General features: G+C 44.9%; 1 protein-coding gene across 1 annotated transcript; it reads right to left on the bottom strand.

The window, feature by feature from the left end:
* Positions 1–10,379: 10,379 nt before the first annotated feature.
* Positions 10,380–14,354, bottom strand: LOC126530769 (uncharacterized). Its single transcript, XM_055070360.2, has 2 exons — positions 14,093–14,354; positions 10,380–11,974 (listed from the first exon to the last, which is right to left on the bottom strand). Exons 1-2 carry the CDS (start codon positions 14,102–14,104, stop codon positions 11,621–11,623), a joined length of 366 nt encoding a protein of 121 aa, XP_054926335.2. The 5' UTR covers positions 14,105–14,354; the 3' UTR covers positions 10,380–11,620.
* Between the last annotated feature and the right edge of the window lie 3,222 nt (positions 14,355–17,576).

The following is a 17,576-nucleotide window of genomic DNA, read 5'->3' as shown; positions in this document are numbered from 1 at the left end:
TACGCCCCTGCCCATAGTTACTACTAATTAACGTTGGTCTGCAGTGTCCTATCTTCTATTTTACTACTGATATCGTACAAGACGCATACCATTTATTATAATCTGTATTACTAGTGACGTCATACAAACGCTGATTACGACACATATGATGATGACTTTTGGTACCATCGCTCGATCCCGCCTAATCTTTTTTCTCATGGGACATAGTATGCTTTCACATTAAAAGCAGTGTGTGCCGCGTCGTGAAATGAGTACTTGTTGAAGTCATAGTGCCTGCTTACGCATGCCCCTGAAACGTGCTTACAACCTGCTTAATTGCATTACAGCCCTAAGTTAAGTGAATGGAAGCTAACGACATGCCCGAAAATTTGTAGCGTGCCCTTCATTTCGCGATGAGGAGCCAAAGAACCCTACATCTTGGTCCTATGTGCAGCCAATTTTCCCGCAGGTCTACCGTAAGCTGAATGCTGCTGCCGGGGACAGAAAGTCGCATAATCAACGCACACGACGTTTATGTTTCATCGTGCGCGCGAAAAGTGATTTCTATCTCGCTTTTACCAGCCTGGGGTATCACTGTGACATCATCTGGTGCATTTTTCGAGAGAAAAATAAAACTCTCAAAAGGATAAATGTTCGGGCCACATGTAACGTAAACGATTTAGTGAGTCTGTACGGATATTTTCACACATCTCATGTCAAGCACACATCCCCTACAAGCTAGTTGTATTGTTATTACGACCAGTCATTCTTGTCCTGCGTCAGATATGATGCATACATGCAATCGGGATCATGATTGTCGTGGATGCATGTCACCCTAATCATACCATGTTAAGCGTGCATTTCATTTCATCATGATATGCATGACATGTCGTGTACGCAGTTTCTTTCATTTTATGCATACATAAGATGAGCGGTAATGAGATGTTGTGTATGCAGCATTGTTCATCTTATGTATGCATAAGATGAACGATGCTGCGTACATGGCATGTCATTCATTGATTCACGCATGGCATTACGTATATGTAATGTCATGCGTGCATGTCATGCATTTCATGTTATGCATGCATGTCAGTAATCTGAAGACATGCCTAGGCTACTCTGAATGTAGCGACACACCAAAATTACACCATAATTAGGCCAGAATGAGTATAGAATGAGTACACACCAGAATTAAACCACAAAGAGTTAAGAAAAGACGCACAAAGGATGAGTAAGAGGCGGTAAAGGTTGTCACATAAACATGCAGGGTAGTCGCAAATCAGAATTTAAAAAAAAAAGGATTGCAAATAACAACAATCTGGGAATATGAGGAAGTGGTAGGTGTTATGCAGCATGAGATATGACAGACAGGGCAGAAAAAGAAATATTCGACTGGAAAGAGGAAACCACGTAAGTGTATACACATCACATAAGTGTACTAACTCTGCGTAGACATATATGTAAAACATTTCAAGATATTAAGGGATGCGACGAGAACGTACACAGGGAATTGTTATGGGATATTCTCAAGAATAAAGGCATAGATGACGATTTCGTGTAGATGCTGAAGGAGATATATGGAGACAACCGAGTACAAATTCCATGGGTAGGCCGACATTGCAATAACTTGATGGGAATTCCCAAAGGCTGAAGCAAGCATGTCCCATGTCTCTGCGGTTGATCACGTTTTATCTAGGGCATAGAAAGCCGGCTGAAAAAAAGTGAATTAGGCTTTGCTTTATTCTAGATGCGTAATGGAGAAATGGTGCAACGGCAGGCCCCCGAACTTATGTGTGCGGACGACATAGTGCTACTATGGCACATTGCAATAGATTTACAGACACTTGCAAAAATGTATGGCAATGCAGCGACAAATCTATACTTGAAGTTCAACAGAGCGAAATGGGGAATAGTGAGCTTCAATGAAGGGACGAGTAATTACGTGGTGCTAATTCAAGAGCAAGTAATACTCATAGTCAAGCAATACATATACATAGGCGTACACATAAACGAATGAAATTCTTACTGAAGTACGGACCAAGATGATTTTAAAATAAAGTGGCAGCGGAATGCAGCAATAATGAAATACAGACCACTTTGAGGCCTGAATAAGTATCAGGGGGTGCGTCGAATTCGGAAAGGAGTAATGGCGGCAGCGCTAATGTTTGCAAATGCTATTCGGCGCTTAAAATCGTATATCTTGTCAAGGTTGGAAGTTAGCTAAAGATCGGTACGCCGGTTGTCTTTGGAAGCCCACGGTAAAAGCGCAAGTCAAAGAAGCGTAGAGCAATATGATTTTTGATAAAAGACTCAGGAAAGTGGATCAGAATACATGGGTGGCTAAAGTGCGCAAGTATCTGTACCTGAAAAGCGTGGACACCGAATGGAGGAAGATGTCACGAAAGCTAGCAAACAAGCACAGCGTAAATAGGGTGTAAATAGGGAATCACAAATCATAAAAAAGAAAGTGAGAGAAACAGAGACAGTGAAGTGGACGCAAAGAATGCAGAAAGAAAACCATGTAGATTTAGGAGAAGGAGAAGAAATTAGAAAGAAAAATATGTATGGTGATGAAAGGCCACTGTCTTGCTACTTGAGGTTCGAGCTGGTTGCCTAAGGACAAAACATACCGGAGCAAACATTCGCGACTAGATGATACATGTGTATGCTGCACCAAAACTGCGTAGACTATTCAGCTCATCTTAATGGAATCCGAAAGGATTCCCCCAGTGAGACCTGTAGAAAACGTGCAGCTTCCAGAACCGCTTGGATTTAAAGTGGACGGAAGCATCAACTGGTCAACAGTCGCGACAAGCAAAATATACCTAGAATATTGGTGTAAAAAACAGGCAAGGATGAGATTGATACGACGTGATCCGTTGCAGGCAAAGGTAGTGGTACAAGGTAGATGGAGAAGTGTTGAGGAAGAGAAAATAAATATTCAGGAAATATATACAAAATTGCAAGAATGAAAATCGTGTCGAGAGAGAGAGAGAGAGAAAGAGAGAGAGAGAGACTGTAGCATCCCTGATTAAGTCAAGCAGGCTAAGTGACTATTTCTCACCGCCCCGTTTCATAGGGGATGCCAATAAATCACCATTGTCAGCGTCGCCATTAGTGGAGATAGAGAGCGGAGTGGTGGAACGTTCAGAAATTTAGAGGATAACCCAATTACTCAGCACCAACTTGCGCCGGCGTAAATGTTGCTTGCGTTAAAAGTAAAAAAAGAAAACACAGCCGTCAGATTGCAGCGTCTGCAAAATACAAAAAACTTCGTAAACACCAGCTCTTTCTTCTGACTTTATTTAAAATCAGGCTACTCAACGAAGGACTGTCTTGATAGAAAGAAATTAATAGGAACAATTTTGGTTTCCTTAATATGTCCGGAACATCGATCTGTGGCCTGAGACACATTTCACTAACGTTCTCTCGTGAGATTTCTAAAAGTGAGAATCATCATGGATAAGACGAGGTCGAAAGGCACGAAATTATGTGCTAGCGCGCATCCTGCGTGTTGAACATTGCTTAAAGAAGATGTTCCGGTTGTATTCATAACACTTTTCATTTAAAATGAGGAAGGGAGGAAGGGAATTAGGAAGGGAATGAGAAAGGGAGGTTTGAATGCACATATAATATGATATGATATTTGCAGTATGAAATACCCCACGTGGGGTCGGAATCTATCGCATTCTGCTGTTCGTCGTGTGGTTGCAGCTTCGAGTCCCCCCAGTGGGGATTCGAACCTGAAACCTGATGAAGGGGTAACGCAGAAAGGTTTGCTCACTGAGTTTTGGGGTCAAATAAACAACTTCATGAGAAGACGAATTACTCGACAAACGCTGTTTTCATTGTGTGCTGGAACATTTTTTATGTGCTTCGTTCGATCGAAGTTGTTAACAGCGTTCTGGACCCGCCGTGGTTGCTCAGTGGCTATGGTGTTAGGCTGCTGAGCACGAGGTCGCGGGATCGAGTCCCGGCCACGGCGGCCGCATTTCGATGGGGCGAAATGCGAAAACACCGGTGTACTTAGATTTAAGTGCACGTTAAAGAACCCCAGGTGGTCGAAATTTCCGGAGTTCTCCACTACGGCGTGCCTCATAATCAGAAAGTGGTTTTGGCACGTAAAACCCCATAATGAACAGCGTTCTGATATCGTCCGACAGGGCTTAGCATGGAAGTGTACCGAACCGTGACCACCACCATGCCGTAAATCTAGGGTGGTAGCCAGAACCGGTTGGTGTGCCCAGGGCGCCAATTATTGCAATATGACTCTTTTTCTGAGCATCCATTGATCCTCCGCAAGCCTAAAGGTGATTAGACGGGCCTGTTTTAGTGGCCCCCGTGGATGCTGCTAGCAACGCCCGCGAGATGACTCGCGAGAGGAGTGCTGCGACAAAAACAACCACAACAAAGGAAAACAGAAAGCAACTTTCGATGACATATGCCTACCTCATGAATGAGAAAGCGTCCACTTACTCTGTTTGTCTAGAGGAGGTCCCAAGTGCGATGAATAGAATGAGTGGTTGCGTGTCGGTGTGTTTGGTGTGTGTCGGTCAGGTAAGGAAAGGACCCCGTCTACAATAATAGCCTAAATTATTATTATTATTATTATTATTATTATTATTATTATTATTATTATTATTATTATTATTATTATTATTATTGCTGTTGTTGTTGTTGCTGCTGTTGTTCTTCGACTCTCTTCGAGCAGGGGTTCATTGCCTGCACGATGAACTGGTGCGACGTGCAGCTGCCCCGCCTGGGTCGACGCGTGTCGACTCCGGAAATTCTAGTTTTACTACTTACTGTACTTTTGTCTCAACACGACCGGATGTACTTAACCGCACAGCTGAACAACTGGCAGCCAATTTCCCCGTCTGCTCTCCCTTTAGCCATTAGAAAAGACCATGACGCTACACAAAAAAAGCAAGGACCTATGTCGGTTGGGTACCTGCAGACAGTGACATTATCGATTGCTCAACAGTCGCAAAGACCTAAGGCTATTTTAGTTTCTAAGATGAGCACAGAAGCACCCTCTTCTGAGCTGAAGAACCAGTTAAAGGCCTTGAATATCTCTTCCCGCTTCTGCCCGCGACTTAATATGAAATATGAGTCTTCTTTTTGTGTAGCCATCCGCGATGACGCCGTTAGGGGCCTTAAAGACCCGTCAGTGTCATCAGTAATGTGTCATTTCAAGCTATTCCGTGGGGTGCAAGATGAAGGCATGCTTCGTGCTTCCAAGATAACGCCAAGGATGAAGGTGGTGTGTAATGAGGACATCTTCTACCAAAACGCTCGTAGAATTAGCACTAAGGCCCATAATTTTTTCTGTAATGTCATTTCGTATTCTTTTTCCTACTTTGGTTATTTCCGAAACTTGGGTCTGCAAGGAAATTTCCTCTATAGACTTTCGACCACACTACAACTCTTCCGAATAGGACTTATGTAGGTCTAAAAAAAAATGTGGTTGCGTACTGTTTACTGTTGACTATTCACTGAGGAGTGTTCGGCACAGCGTCATAGAACGTGTACAAGGGTCGATATGGCTAGAAATCCGCCTACCGCGCGGTGAAAATTTGTTGACTGGATCTTTCTATGTACCGCCGAATATTTCCCTTGTCTTAGTTCATGAGTTCATATTTTCTATTGAAAGTGGGATATATTCTGATCGCAAGCAAAAAGTAATTATTCTTGGTGATTTCAATACACTTGAAAATAATTGGAGCAAGCTTAAATATTCTCAATACATTCATTTCACAGAGGACAAATTCAGCCTGTTATTGGACGTTCTGGGCTTCTGTTCCCTTCAACAGCGTAACTTGATCGCGAATTCCTGTGGCAACGTCTTGGACCTTTGCCTCTGGAGTGTTCAAGTTTTAGACGTCTCTTGTAATCACATTTCCTTTCTTCGTCCCGATAAGTTACATCCATCACTACAGACTACTGCCTCTGTGTGAACCCTCAAGCGTAGCTGCTCGAGTGGCACTAAGGAGTCCGCTTGCTTTATTTTTTTTTTTGAGCTAGGGGATTGCATTGGTTTTCATGATTTTTTGTCCACCACCGATTGGTCGCTGGTCACAGGCAAAACCAATGTTCATGACCAAGTAGATCAATTTACAGGGCTTCTTTTGAACAGCACGCGTAATTACCTCGCCCAGTAGAGACTTATAAGCACAAAATGTCCCCACTGGTCATCATATGAACGTATAACGGCCCCCTAAAGTATAACGATCACATGCACTGGAAATCTTTGAAGCCGTATGCCTCATAAATGGAGGAAAAATGCCCATTTTATTCGGGGTCTCCGCAAACGCCTCTACAGACGGGATCACGACTCATATTTGCGTTCTCAGAAAAGAGTGCATCGGACCGGCCGGTGGAAAGGTGTATCCGCAAGTGCTCGATCAAACATGAAGACGGTTATGGCCTACTCGGCTCCAGCAGAGTAGAAGTCATAGCAGTCACGTACTGTTTTGCAGCCCATTTCTCATTGCTGTATATGAGTAAAGCTTCAGGTTTTAAAGCTGGTGTCAGTAAGCAGCACCCGACGCTTTTTGCACCTAGTGCTGTGTTCTTTGGTGATAACCTCATCAGTGAATGCCTTGGGCGCTTGAAGTCTTCGCTATCCGGCAAGCCTGATAGCATCCCATTAGCAATTATAAAAGATCGACGCAGTGTATCTTTCCCAATATGGACATCTAAATTTAATAACCCGTTGAATACTTCCACTCTCCTTCACATATGGAAAACGGCTTTGGTTTCTCCTGTATTTAAGTCGGGCTGTAAAACTGATTTCTCGAATTAGGGCCCGATTTCTCTTCTATAGGTGCCACGTCTAAGATAGTAGAGCTTGCTCTTCACAACATATTCTCTTTTACTATGAGGAACTCATTGATTCCGAATCAGCAACAATTTCTTTCTTGTCGCTCCACTATCCCAAATCTCGCCTGTTTCTTGACGCATGTCTCCACGCCGGCACTTCAGAGGGGACAAGTTGGCACCATTTTTTGTGACCACAGCAATGCTTACGATGTAGTCAGCCACTCACTGCTCCTGGTCAAGCCTACGGGCTTTTCTGTTGACTCGTCAGTTGTCAATCTCTTTCGCAGTTATCTTCTCGACATATCATGTTTTGTTAACGTCGATGGCGAAACGTCTTCCTTTTACATGGCAACGAGTAGTATTCCTCAAGGATAAGTATTAGGGCCGCACCTTTTTAAAAGCTTCATAAATGACGTTTCTTTTTTTTTAGAGGGGGGGACTATCCAAAATTCTTCCTTCCTTTTATGTGCTGATGATATCGAGATCTTTAATTAAATTTATACTGTTGACTGTCGCATCATGCAGTTTGATCTGTTTTCTTGTTTTATATGGTCCGAAGATAATAACCTCACTTTGAATGCTCATAGAGCAACGTCGTGACTTTCACTCGCAAAACAGCAAATATTTACTTATTTGGTAGATTCAGCACGATTCTAGATGTTCAGTGAGGTCATACCTTACACTTTCTGCTCACACTCAATACGTTGCAATGCAGGATATGCGCTCTCTTTACTCTGTCTTTGGACTATCGAGGGAATTCAATTATCCTACACCATTCCGCAAGTTGTACACAACAATCCGTCTTCCTCAAGAGGAATCCGCATTGGTCGTCTGAAGTGGCATTTCTAGATCCCACAGCAGGTAATCACCACTTTGCTAACACTGACACCGGACCTTATTCTGGCGCTGTTGAACTATGGTCATTGCTCTTCGTCGCCGATGTAATCGCGCTGACCTTCGCTTGTCTGCCAACGCAAGACTCAACTGAATCATTCCCTCGTAATAAAAGCATGTTGTCGCCTCAGCTACAAAACCTGCAGGCACCTTGAAAGTGACATTGGAATTAAAAGCACCGCAAATAGTTGTACACACGAAGTGAAATCTAGCTTCACTTGTACAAGTTCGGATGTGATCTATATGCTTGAACGCTGCTTCTGTTAGAAAAAATATATCGGTGAAACGGGACATTCCACGTCAGATTAAACGGAAATCACGCGGACACAGCAAAAAAGCTTCCCAAAGCCGTCGCCGAGCATTTCAACCAACTAGGTCATAACTTTGATGCACTTAAACTCTAAGTCTTACAATCAAACTTCCGTTCTGAACCAGAAAGAAAATACATAGAATCATACCTTATCCATAAGTTCAAGACATTGCAACCAATAGGCATAAACGTTTCAAAGGGAGCTTTAGAATCTATTCGATATGCTAAATTTCAAGCTATAGGCTACAATACTTAGTTTGGTTTCTTAGTATCTTTTTTCTTTCATTTATTTAATAATTTATTCCATTTCAGTATTTTTCCCATTTTTTTTTCTGTTTTTTCTTTCATGAGAAGCGGTTGCTGCCGCCCCTTCTATTATCTCTTGCAGAGGCATGATAGCCCACAACCACCAGCCAAACAGGAAATAGAGGGCTGCTGTGCCCGCCGTTGACGCGCCGGCTGACACACGGCCGTTGACACGTGATGGACAGACGGCCGTGTCACTGGCCTTGTGCACAGCACTACTTTATTCTCAATTCGACATCCTCGCCGCTAACACACCTTCGCTCGTTGCCGCACGCACCCGCCTTACGCCCTCACCCCTTTAGAAGAACCCCACTTATATATACTGCGGCGAGAAAAGCATATGTCGCCTTGAAGAAGAGAAGTCCATTTGTTGAAGCGTTGGCTCGTGCTCTCACCTTGTTCTCGTTTTGCTCATCGTCCTGAACTTTGTAGGTTATATAAGGTTAAATTCAGCGGTGCCCTGGGGCCGTATAACCTAAACCTATTCCAATATGTTTTATTCCAATCTCCTGATGTCAAATTTGCGTAACCGCCGACGCAGGCATCGGGCGGTCACCCGCAGGGTTATCTCAACAAACCAATCAAACGCTCTCCTCGTTCATAGGAGGTCACTTTTGTTTGCTTGAAAAACAAATAACATTGCCTACACTGAGCGGCTTGTCTTATCTAATTGGCTCACAAGAGGCGATGAGCACGTTCAAGCGGAGAGGTATTCGATGGGGCCGAGCCACTGCACTGGAAATCGATAACTGGATGAAGAGGGTGGTGCCGGTGTCTGCGATTGGTCCGCTTTCCCTTACATAGCTTGCGGTGGCTCGTCGACAATCGTGGCGGCATGCAACGGAAGCTTAAGAATGATGCTAAAACGGAACGTCAGCAAAAAAGAGTTGGTAGAACGAGGTCGTAAACGGTGCCAAAAGTGCTCGAAAACGTTACACGGCCACGCAAAATTTTTTATTACACGCAAATAAATGCATGCTCTCCGACAGGTGCGACAGGTGTGACAGCCATCTTTTATTCCTTGCTGAACGGGGCAGCCTGCGGCTATTCAGAAGAAATTTCAGTTTTGTTCGGCATATTATTGGACCTTTAAAGCGTACACATCACTGTGACGTGGTGAGTTTTTGCGGTGTTGTGACGCCGCGTGACAGGCAGGTGAAGTGGGTGCAGCCCGAAAACTCTGGGCCAATAGCCGAGGGCTAATGGCGAAGAGGCGTCGAATCAGATATAACTATGCTTCTTTCGTTCGGTCAAATAATGCATAAGCAGTGTTTGCACATCTTATCAGATGTTAAGCTATCGCGGTTTTCGTGACGTTGCGTGACAGGTAGGTGAAGTGGAGGTGGTCCAAAAAGGTTTTCGACCAATCGCGGATGGCTGATTGCGGAATTGCAATAGAAAAGTTTGGAATAGTTTTACGTTATAGCGCCCAAGAGTACGCCTTCTCCTGTAGGCGAGAAAACAGGCATGGTGCTGGCAGCATACGAGGCAGAGGGAGATAGTGTCTATGATGGTAGTAAAGCTTGCTTCTTCGCAGCATGAGAACGTGGAATTTGACTTTCTCCTACTAGCCCTAATAATGAGCCAGTGTGGATATTTCTTGTCATAGAACCCTTCCTAGACGGCACTTAACAACTTCCAATTCATAAAAAGATGGGTGATGGGACCTGGTGAGGCCCCGTAAGAAAGGACGCATCGTCGGGCAGGTTTTGACGTGAAATGTAAAAAAAAAAGACTGTTTGACCTTGATTTTCCCATCAACATCAAATATTTCGGGAATGGCTAGTCGTGCAAGATGGTATCCAGCAGCTGCCTCCGGAAAAGTGGAGGCTAGAGGCAAAGAAATGTTCACGTTTAAAGATAACTAAACAAAGGAGGGCAAGTGGATATATATTAATAAACAACACAATAGCTTAGTACAGCTGAAGCCACAAACTCCGTAAAGCTACACAGCTCCATAATCTTGTTTACCACAGCGCCTAAAGCAGTGATAACGCGGGGCAATGCTACCAACTCCATCAAAACATTTTATTTTTAATTACTTCATTTTTTTACACGGTTTTGGTAAATTTCTCCGCATGATAGGTATTTTAGTGAATCGTGCGATATTACGGCGCGTCGCTTCCATGAAAGTGAACGTCGATAGTTTGGTTCTGTCTTAATACAAAGAAGTATTTCATGTAATTCTTGCGGCATGCCATTATTTGTATTATTTTGGACAATGTTCGAAGTTTTTCCTGATACACTTAGGCGTGTTCTTTATCCTGTCACTTACGTTCCACTGGTACTGCTGTGGTGTTTCTGCAATATTTTTTTTTTTGCGAACAAATATATATGACATTTTGGCTCTACAAAGGCGCACAGTTAAATACAGTGGCTTTAGCACTCATCAGTGCACTGTTTCACCTGTTTTCTGTTTGTCGGGAGTGAAGGTATTGCTACCGTAATTATTATCACACTCTACATGGTTGATTGAAGGAAATCCTTTCACAAATATGTATGAACTGTGTCAGATTTAATTATAGGGTAGCCACATGCATTTTAACTGTCTGTTTATCACTGCTTGCAGCAAGTTTTTATATGACTGCCTTAGGAAATTATCCGAATGAGCATTGTATGGCGCCTGTTTAAGGGTGGATTCGGCGATAAATTAAATTAGTTCGGATGGCACTGTAGTTAAGAGCACTTGATGTTTGGTAGCCAGCTATTTTTTCGATTGCGTTAAGATCGGCCCAGATCAATGGTAGAAAGAGCGCGTCATTGAAAGAAAAATGAAGCCGTCTGGCGTTGAGTTTAATAATTTTGTACGAACTGACTTTGTCAACTGTGTAGTGGGACTATTCTTGAATAATTCTCCCATTTAAGTCGTCCTTGCTACACCGCTACCTTAACACAAATTAACATTAACGTTAACACAGTAGACAATGGCAAATGCTGTTGCCCGTGTAAGTGTGCATCGTTGTCGTTGTACACGGTTGCCTGTTATGGCTGGCACCTTCATTTTCGAGAGTTTTACAAGAGCTACTTCGTTGTAGCATTTTTGTAAAGGTGCAACCATGCCATTGCACTAGCGCTGTTCTTGCATGGTGTCAGAGTTTGCCTATATTATGTATCGCGGTGTTGCTACTACTACGCTTTGAAGCTCCCGCACTTTTTCTCCCGCAACCACATGAAAAAGAAAGAACTAAAAATAAAGGATGTAAAAGAAGGATGAGAAACAGTGATTCAATCGAAAGAAAAGTCTTTTTGAAGGGAAAGGGCAGACATTTTTTATTAAGACGAAACACTCACAACGAAAGCAATTGAATCTCAGCCGTGGTAACCGTGACCGTAACCTCCATATCCTCCATGGCCGTAACCGCCGTGGCCGTATCCGTGGCCGTAGATTATCTTTTTGAATCCGTATCCATGGCCATAGCCTCCGTGCCCGTGGCCGTGGCCGCCGTATCCGTGGCCGTAACCTCCGTAACCGCCATAGCCTCCGTAGCCACGGCCGTAACCGCCGTAACCACCGTGTCCGTATCCACCATATCCTCCGTAGCCACCATAACCACCATAGCCGCCATATCCGCCGTAGCCACCATAGCCACCGTAGTGTCCGAGGCCATAGCCGTAGCCAGCATAGGAGACGGCAACTGCCATGCACAGAACAGCGAGTGCGAGCTGCGGGAAACAATGTCACGTTACGGGAAGGGAAGCATGCAGCTTGTCCCAAACATGCGTAACGAGACCCTGAACCACTCTTTATCGAAGTCGAGCGATGCATTTGAAACTAAATTGGACTATTTGCGAAATACTTTGCAGCAAAAAAGTTATTCGATGCGTTCAGCATAAGCGTAGTTATTGACGATCAAACATCCTATTCGCGGTGCTTCCGCTCCTTCAATGATTCGCACTGCGAAGTTCTACGCGGAGCGGGTTGCGCCGACAACGCTCTGCCTGCTGAACGTAACATTGTGGCGTAGTTTAAATTTCCTTTTGGACGTTCTTTGATAAAACGCGACCGTCATCAGCGAACGCAGAGCCTTCAGTCGGTGGAGTCCCCGCGGCACCCCTCGGCGGCCGCGGAATCTACGCTACGTAGCAGATCGCAGCTATGCAACTGCATTGCCTGCTCTGTGCATGACATGGCTAGAGTGCGCGCCCGCGCTCAGGTGATCCTCTCTGGGTGTGCTGCGTAGTGCGGACCGGCTTTGTCTTGCACCAGCTTTACCGACAAATAGTATCCACATCCACCTTGCTTACTTTGAAGCGCAAGCAACAACCGATTACGAAGCGAAATCTGGCAAGGCGTCTAACCATGAATAAGCGCGCTGACAAACGTGCGAGTGGTCTGACCTTAAGTTTCGTAAGGTTCGATGCTAGTTGAGTCTTCGAATGTAGTCGAAATTAGCGAGAGCTGACGGCTATACGGCATCGACAAGCAGGGTGACCAAAGATGAATTCTTACGCGGGCGGCCGCGGCCGAGCGTGAGCGGACGATAGTCGGCTGCCTCCGGTACTACGTAATTATTATCGAAATCCGAAAGCAGATTTTCGTTTACTTCTGCCTGTTTGTTAAACAGCGTGAATCAATATACACAGTAACAGTAGAAGAAGCGCACTGATCCGAACAACCTTCTCGACTGATGTCAGCTATGGGAGTCGGCTATATTACGAAATAAAGCGTTCAGACAAGCGTGAAGAGCAGGCTTCTTTTGAAAAGGCAGCGTTTGAGAAAAAAAGCGATAATGGGCGCCGCTTGCGAGATCCACTCGTCGCGCACGACAGCAAAATTTGGCTGAGATGTGCACAGCAGCGTTTGCAATCCTCGGACTGTGTTTGTTCCAAAGTCTGATGGGTGGTCCCTATTGGATTTACCGGATAGTAGATTGAGCATGTACACTCCTGCACCCATATCCGAAACCTTAATTACATCAAATTCCATGGAAGTTAATAATATTAGGGTGCGGAGAAGCAGCGGTCGCACGTGTAGACGGTCACTGGGCAAATAAAGGCTGTGACATCGACAGCCTTCACCATGCCGTCGTTGTTGTACAGTCGCTACCGCAAACGCCAGAGAGCAGCTGTTTATAAGAAATTAACAGCGAGCGTTACACAATCATGCTCTAGGGGAATTCACGGAACGATAGAGCTATAATATTTGGCGCTATAATCATTCAGTCCTCGTCTAATGTTATCGGGAGTGGACGGAGTTGTCTAGAATATGTATGGCGCGGTTTCATCGAATGAGCATCGAACACCTTCTTTTACTGCTCTTCATGATACTGTTGTATTGCGTACCAATAGCACAAAGTTTTCTGGGTGTACAGAAGAGTTTCAAGTTCGCAAGGTTTTTATTTCGCTACACAATTTTTAGCGCATCAGTGAATCACGAAACTTTTGAATATCCGTGTCGGTAAATGTGGATAAAACGTGGTGATAAACACTCGCCACGCGCAAAGAAACCAGTTTTGTCACACAAGCTCCGAAGAAAAATTACCTTATAAATGATAATATCAGAATCCTCAGCGTCACTTGACGCCAACAAGGCATTGTCTAAGCTAATTACACGCTGGATGAACTGATGAACCGGTGCCTCAAATAGACGCTAACATCACATTTGCCTAGATTATTGTTAGAATAAAGGTCCTGCAGCAAACGATGCACACTTGCTTTTAAGGGTACCACGCATAGACGTATTGATTTCTGCTAATCACGTCCAATGGTACGCGAAGTGGAGGGAGGAGGGTGGAATCTCAGTGGCGGGATGTAATCAAGCAAAAGTTGAATGCGGCTTACCACGACTTTCATGTTGGGCGGTGTACGGCGACTCTCCTCGTGCAAAGATCGGAAGGAGCGGACACAGCGGGTGCCCCGGATCAGGGGTGGTTCTCTTTTATACCCAAGCTTCGCCTCTGACGTTCACGTGCCGCTCATGGGCCGGGCCAATATCCGGAACCGTTTTCGCCTGTCTGGCAACCCACACGAGCACCGGTAAGAAGCCAACCGGTCGTGTTCCAATGGTTGGGCTCATTGTTGAGAATTGACGGTAACCTTGCCTCGAAACACTTTCTATGTTTTTTTTCTCCTTCCTGCATCTGCCCCGTGGCCCGCCCCTTAAAACCTCGCCCGAACGTTTCACTCTACACGCTGCTCCCGGGTGTCAGTGTTTTAAGCGACCCAGTCGTTCAAGGTGGTCCGTAAATATAGGCCTTTGTTGCTCCCGTTGCCGGCCATCCTGAGGAATGTGGTGGTGATCGATACGGAGTTTCTCCGCAGCTTAGCATTGACGGCTATTCTTGCTGTCGCAATTGTTAGCGATCGAAGACAGTTTTGATGAACAATACTACCCTTTGTTTTCGCTTACTCAACTAAAGTGTAGGGAGGTAATGCTTACCTTGAGTCGGGTGCGCTCGCACACAATATCATGGTACGCAGAATTTTCCAAACGGCGGCTGTAATTTAGCAAATCCCCGGATAGCTGATAGTGTGGTAATCAGTAATAGTGATAGCAAAGACGAGAACAAGTGAAGCAGAGGAAAGATGCCCGTTAGATACAGGCAAGGCCGACCGATAGCACACATAAATGCTAAACGTCAGCGTCAAGTTTTACAGGGCATGGATTCTGTAACGGACGACTCCTGAGGGCAAAGTGGCAATGCAGCTTATCACTGTTTTGACGCATAATACGTCGCTGTCTACAAATAAAAAATTCAGACTGTGTGCCCCCTGTTGCACGTCGATGAGAGCTTTCTTGCACTTTTCATGCACGTAAATTGTATGAGCCACATCAACAAGAAATATTTAGCTGAAAGGTTAAAAAAAAGCTATGCGGATCACCCCTACGGTAGGAATCCGTTTCAGGAAAGCTTTCATTGGTGTTTGCTAAGAATGCTACTCCTATGGAGTGACCATTCGCAAGTATAGCAGGAAAAAAAAAGACTTTATCATAGACTCTAGTGCGAGTCGTACGCGCTTGTGAAAGCGGCGCCCAACGACGCTAAACTGGCGATGTGTACCATAGTTTTCTGGACGTAGCGGACGTAGCGCAACAGGAACAGAGACAGAGACAAGCGCAGGTCTTCGAGTGGTGCGGTCCCACGTGCACAGGTTGAAGGCATGGAAGATTTTCGTGCGCGGGATAATACGACGTACAGAACCTGCGGCCATGCCGTGCACATTCTGATCGGGAAGTGCTTACCGCAAAATAAGCTTGTGGTGCTCGTGATGCAACTTTACTGTGATAGGGGTGGCTTTTAAGAAAGCCTACTCATTCCTTATTGGAATGTCGGACACACGGATTTGTGCACACGTGAACCCCGCGCATGGCAACGAAGGACTGACGATGACGAAACCACCGCGACAGCGTGACGATGACGCAATGACGATGATGGCTTGACGGCGAAAGCATGCTGACAACGGGATGACGGCACAGAAGTGACGGTGACAAAACAAGAATGACGGCATGGCGATGGCTCTATAACAACGACGCAATGGTGATGATGGCATGACGATGTTGGAATAACGAAGCAGGAATGAAGACTTGAGGGTACAATGAGAGTACGACGAGGGCATGGCGACGACGGTGGGTCGACGACGGCATGATGACACTAGGATGACGATAGCATAGCGCGGTGGCAATACTACGATTGAGCGACCCTAATGTCACGATAGCCTGACAGCAAATGCATGACGACAAATGTTTGAAGACGACGGAATGACCACGACCGCAAGATGACGAAAGGGGACGACGCCGGCGTAATGACAAAGAAAGGACAACGCAGTGATGACAACAGAGTGAAGACAGTGGAATAATGATGATGTTGTAAAAGAAAAGAAGGAATGTGCACAGTAGAATACGCAATAACATTACGAAAGCGGAATGATGACATGTTGGTGTCGAACATCACGTCCGCGCATAGGTACTTCACTTACCACCCAATCCAGAATCCGCTAGTACAAAATCCGCCGTCGGTTGGGACAATGTGTAGTACTGGCGACTTTTGCAGGACCGATGCCAACAATCACAAAGAGGGTTGCGGTGGGGGGGGGGGGGGGGGGGGGTGAGGGAGGTCACTGAAGAAGCAATGCACACTTCGCTTTAAAATGTTGCGAAACGAACCTTGTCACCCTCTTGGTGCATGCAAAAAGTTTCACATAGAGACACGACATGCAAGCCTCTCATCAATGATATCGCCCCAGGTCCTCTGTAAATGGTTTCGCTTGAACAATTGTAGATGCATTTGCACGTGTAGTTATGAAAACTGGTGAAGCAGACGTATCCACTGAGGAGAACGTGCATTTGATCGTTGTGCCCGCAATGCCTATCGACCTTCGCATTTTGTGTTTATTGAAACAAATTTTCTTCAATCATGAATCAAATTTTTGGTTTTGCCCTACGACAAGTAAAATTTTTTCGACGTGTTTCTAGAACGCTGTCCTTCTGACACTCTGCCGTAACAATTATTTTTGTGCCAGCAAATGTCGCGCCTTGTAGCCTAGAAAAGCTCTTCAGCAACGTAGCGCAGCTCGGCAGCACACAGAATACGGAGCACGGCGATAAATTCGCAAGTGCAAAACTGCATGTAACCTGATCAGCTTAGACACCTTAAAAAAAGTTAACGGTATTTTAAACCTGTAATCCTAAAGATATCCTATGCTATGGGCACTTTGATACCTCTATATTTTGGGCCACGGCGGCCGCATTTCAATGGGGGCGAAATGCGAGAACACCCGTTTATTTAGATTTACGCGCACGTCATAGAACCCCACGTGGTCTTAATTTCGGGAGTCCCCCGCTTAATCAGAAAGTGTTTTAGCACGTAAAATCCCATAATTCAAAATATTACCTGTATATTTTGATTTATGTATAAGAACGTAATGCACTTTTACGGTAATTTCTTTGATAACCTAAAGAGTTCCCCCTCCCTGCCTAGCTAGGAATGATTCATCAGCCAATTACTTATTTGTAATAATTAGTCGGACGTCGCCCGAGAACACCTTGCTTGCGTGATTTCTCAAAAGGTTGCCACAAATTCATACTTTCAGGAACGATTAGCGGGCCCTTGGCGAGCAACATCAAGAAAACATGACGATCACTTCCTTTGACTAGCTGTTTCATACTGTCTGCTTGTATTATAATGCATCAAAAATGGATTCATGCCTATTCATAGGCTCATGGCTTCTTTTATGGAACTAGTAAAGGTGTCACCTTGCTGTAAAGCTTCTTCACGGATATGTTGCGTAAGGCTTATGCATTCCGGAGCTGCCAAACGTTTTCATA

Source organism: Dermacentor andersoni, chromosome 5 (assembly GCF_023375885.2).
Source record: "Dermacentor andersoni chromosome 5, qqDerAnde1_hic_scaffold, whole genome shotgun sequence".
NCBI classification, from domain to species: Eukaryota; Metazoa; Arthropoda; class Arachnida; order Ixodida; family Ixodidae; genus Dermacentor; species Dermacentor andersoni.
The sequence above is the reverse complement of the archived record's forward strand: the minus strand, read 5'-3'. Positions and strand labels throughout refer to the sequence as shown.